The 4,634-nt window shown below is 42.7% G+C and overlaps 1 protein-coding gene across 1 annotated transcript; it reads left to right on the forward strand.

Annotated features, from left to right (window-relative positions):
* Positions 1 to 1,477: 1,477 nt before the first annotated feature.
* Positions 1,478 to 3,564, forward strand: GJA8 (gap junction protein alpha 8). The gene has a single exon (XM_031612579.2). It carries the CDS (start codon positions 1,484 to 1,486, stop codon positions 2,681 to 2,683), a length of 1,200 nt encoding a protein of 399 aa, XP_031468439.1. The 5' UTR covers positions 1,478 to 1,483; the 3' UTR covers positions 2,684 to 3,564.
* Positions 3,565 to 4,634: the final 1,070 nt, after the last annotated feature.

A 4,634-nucleotide genomic window follows, 5' to 3' on the forward strand; every position in this document is an offset into this window, starting at 1 on the left:
CAGTGCTTGAAGATGAGAATAATGAGTCCAACTTGTTTTAGAAAAATCACATCACAAAGATTTTTTGGTTGAAAATTTGTAAAATCCCCAGACTCAGAATTCTCAATATTTTGTGTGTTCATCTATGTGTGAATATGTACGCACAGTATTTGAAACAGACTGGTATGCATCGGTGTGTCGTAACATATGGCATTACAAATATATCCCTGTGCTATCTGAAGGAAGGAAAGAAGTTGAGATACTCAGATTTCCATGCTGATGACTGTACATTCTCCCAGCAACTGTATATGTGTGTCCGCATCTAGAAAACTATAGCTGGAGGTAGCATCTAAGAGATGAACTTTTAGATCCCTGTGAACAGCTATTTTATGATTTATGTTACCTGTTTTTCTTGATATTGTCCACAAGTTAATCTTTTTGGATCACTGTAATATTTTACATTCCTCAGAGCTTTCGTATTGCTGCAGTACGTTAAATCAGCCAGTCCCAAACAAGTTTCCTCTTCTCTCGTTTTCCTGTACCTGAATTATACACTGGGAAGTTTTGGATATGCAGGATGAAGTCCTGGCCAGGAATAATCTCTTAGCATGCAATAATATTGAGAGATGTAATGTTTGACCTGCATTACTTGAAAATTAACTACTTTATTAGCTTTCCAGTAGGATATCTACAGCTGGCTTACAGCTTTGTGTTAGCCTGAGATAGTAGCACTGATGTTTTACAGAGAGAAACTAGTGTCTGAGGTCCCAATGACAGATGTTCATGTTTCTCTCCAGGTTGGTTCCAATGCCAGTGAAGCAGCTGACTTCAGAACTGGATACAACAACTCCTAAAACACAAAATAATTTTACAGCATAGAAAAACTAGTATATATGGTAGTTATTAATCTTACAAAGTATTACTAACGTAGTAATGGTGTTACTATTGCTGGTATTACCTAACATGGTGATTCCTAATGTAGATTTATTATATGCAACTGTAGAAAACCCATGTTTGTATACGTGCAAGATGGGCACCAATTCAAGATCTGTTTGACCCCTGCACAGTTCTGCTGAAGTTTCACTCATTCTAACCACTGCAGCTCTGCATGCTGATAAATCTGTTCCACTGTACTGCTGGCAAGTGTTTGTACGTGTATAAAATCTAAGCAGGCACACACAACAGAGCTTAGAAGAGACCACAGAAGACTACTATCTGGAAAAGGAGTTAAATACACTCCTTGGCTCAAAAGTAATTGCTCATTTAGAGCCAGGGAAGAATGATTTTGGCAAGCAGTTTGCTCTGGCTTTCCAACCCATCTCTTGCTAATAAATCATTGCAATCAGAGCAAAGAAGCAAGCAATCTTCTTTCTGTTCTCAAAGCATATTAGAGAAATACTAGTTGAAAGTAACAACAAGCATCAGTGGGAAAATGTGAAATCTTTTAAATTTAGCATAATTTGTCATCATTCTCTTTCTTTTTTCTTTCCTTAGACAGTAAGAAATGGGTGACTGGAGTTTCTTGGGGAACATTTTAGAGCAGGTGAACGAGCAGTCCACTGTCATCGGGAGAGTTTGGCTCACAGTGCTCTTCATTTTCCGCATCCTGATCCTGGGAACAGCTGCTGAACTAGTATGGGGAGATGAACAGTCAGATTTTGTGTGCAACACCCAGCAACCTGGTTGTGAGAACGTCTGCTATGATGAGGCCTTCCCCATCTCCCACATCCGGCTCTGGGTCCTACAGATCATTTTTGTATCCACGCCTTCGCTAGTGTACTTTGGGCATGCGGTGCACCACGTCCGCATGGAGGAGAAGAGAAAAGAGAGGGAGGAAGCTGAGAGGCGTCAGCAAGCTGAGGTGGATGAAGAGAAGCTGCCCCTAGCTCCAAATCAAAACAAGGGCAACAACCCGGATGGGACCAAGAAGTTTCGCCTGGAGGGGACCCTCCTGAGAACCTACATCTTCCACATAATTTTCAAAACTCTCTTTGAAGTGGGATTCATAGTTGGCCAGTATTTCCTGTATGGCTTCCGCATTCTCCCCCTTTACCGCTGTGGGCGGTGGCCCTGTCCCAATCTAGTGGACTGTTTTGTCTCCAGGCCTACAGAGAAGACTATCTTTATTATGTTCATGCTCGTGGTGGCTTCTGTGTCCCTCTTCCTCAACCTGGTGGAGATCAGTCACTTGATCCTGAAAAGGATCCGGAGGGCTTTGAGAAGACCAGCAGAGGAGCAAATCGGTGAGGTGCCAGAGAAGCCCCTCCATGCTATTGCAGTGTCCTCCATCCCGAAGGCCAAAGGCTACAAGCTGCTAGAAGAAGAAAAGCCAGTGTCCCACTATTTCCCTCTCACAGAAGTAGGGGTTGAGCCCAGTCCCCTTCCATCAGCCTTCAATGAGTTTGAGGAGAAGATTGGAATGGGGCCATTGGAAGATCTCTCCAGGGCATTTGATGAGAGGTTGCCATCGTATGCACAAGCAAAGGAACCGGAAGAGGAGAAGGTAAGAGCAGAGGAGGAAGAGGAACAAGAGGAGCAGCCAGCACCTCAGGAGGAGCCAGGGGTGAAGAAAGCAGAGGAGGAGGTGGTGAGCGATGAAGTGGAAGGGCCTTCAGCACCTGCTGAACTTGCCACTGATGTGAGATCCCTCAGCAGGCTAAGTAAAGCCAGCAGCCGGGCCAGGTCAGATGATTTGACTGTTTGAGGATGCAGGATATGAGGAGCATATGAAAAGAAAAAGAAGAAAAAGAAAAGGAGAGAGAAAGAATCAGAAGAATTTTAAGCAAAGTGCTAAAATGATCATTTAAATATTATTTCATCTTGAGATTCTCAACTGGAAAGGTACTATTGTGGTAACTGTGCCTTATTTGCCCTATATGTCCATTTGAAAAGGAACATTTTCCGTTTCTACATGCCAGCTCATTTCTTACAGTAATATCTACATTGTCCACATAAGTGATGTGTTTTAAAACCTAATGTGGCAGTGAAACCCAAATGTCACCACTGTGAATGTACTTACTGGAAGCTTCGTGTTCCACATTTCCTTAGGAATGTGGGGAGGATCTGTCTCATGAGCCATTTAAGGGGAAGACTAATAAACAACTGTATCTAGTATTTCTTTTTCTGTTTTCACCTATGGCATGCAGAGCAGATCTCCCCTTCACTGTTGGCATGGATTTGCAATTATTTAATTCACAAAGTGAATTCTGTGTTTGGCATTGACACCAAAACAGTAAGCACTATTTCCCCCTCTTTATTGAGAAAGAAAAGACCAAAAATATCTATGATTTCTTTGTGAATGTAAATTTCAGTTAGGTAAAAATATTTTATTTTCCCTTTGTCAAAAACATTTTTGCTCTTTTAGTGACATTGACAGTGGGCAAGGCTAACTCTAGCTCTCTCCTAGGACTTAGCAGATGCTCACAGATGGATTATTTGTTCCCAAGAGAGTTATCCAGCTCCAAGCTGAGTACCTCAGAGCACTGGAAAGAAAAAAATGAAGTCATATTTTTTACTTATAATCCAGTGACGTAAAGATCTGAAACTCAATTTAGCAAAGCAAGTGTGGAAGGGTTTCTGTGAAAGAAGGAACAGCTACAGTTCCCAGAGCATGAAACCAAATACAAGCCTTCACAGCATGATCCTGACATGTGCTCAGTTCTTGAAGCCCCAAGGCTTGCAGGCACTCAGCAAATCTCAGGTACAGCACCCTGAAGACACCTGTGAATTTAAACTATGTGACTCTGAAACAAAACTGATTGTTCAAGTTTGAAAAGTCTGAAATGATAATTCTGACATCCTTTGTTTTTAATTTGACAGACGGGAGCCATCCAGTGGCCTACTTCGCTATTAAATGCCAAAGTCTCAAATAAAACAAGGCCTTTCAAAAGATCTTTCAGAGTAGGAGAGAAAGGTATCATCTTAGCTTATATCTTTTAGATCTTTTTGTGCCAACAGGACTGTGCAGAACTCTCATAGCCTCAGTAAATCTTTTTAGTTACAAAAGGAAGAAAAAGATGTGCTTGTTTAAATGTCTGTGGATTTCTACCTTCAGGATTGCAGCAGCGCCTTTGGGCTGGGACAGTGCAGCTATGCATTTAAAGCTTCAGGTTAATGGCTATGTCCCCTCTAAAACTGAGCCTCGTGTCAGAAAAGTGCAGGTATGCACTCTCATCTGCTCTGCTCTGCAAACCTCAGACCCTGCCAGCTCAGCGAATTCTTTCTGCTGGGCTGCAGCCCGTTCCATTGTTCCCAGGGCAAGCTCTAATCCAGATCAGGAAAAAAAGCAGTCTTTGGCATAATGCATATAACTCATCCTGCCATTAGTTAGAAAAGACCCCCTGCCATCTTCCATTGTAGCAGGGCTGACCCAAAGCCCATTGAAGTTAGCTAGGTGTCTGAGATAGATGTCCTAGGCTTGGGCTCATACCCTCAGTCCTGTCGTCCTACACCCCAGCCCAGGCAACCATAGGTACACTCAGCTCTGTCACTGATTAACCTGCTTGGTGGACTTCATGTGCCTTGTTTTGCAGCCTTCGTGGTCTGTCACAAAGTTGGCTGGGCTTCACTGATGCGTGAAGTAAGCTGTACATATGTATAAAGTTTGTAGGGTGTGTTGGGATTCTTCAGCACCACAGCGGTGCCACATATTTTTT

The sequence above is a fragment of the Phasianus colchicus genome, chromosome 1, assembly GCF_987193195.1.
Source record: "Phasianus colchicus chromosome 1, bPhaCol1.hap1.1, whole genome shotgun sequence".
Classification (NCBI taxonomy): Eukaryota; Metazoa; Chordata; class Aves; order Galliformes; family Phasianidae; genus Phasianus; species Phasianus colchicus.

Coding starts and splice junctions, on each gene's coding strand:
- GJA8 (XM_031612579.2), top strand. CDS start 1,484: ATGGGTGACTGGAGTTTCTTGGGGAACATTTTAGAGCAGGTGAACGAG.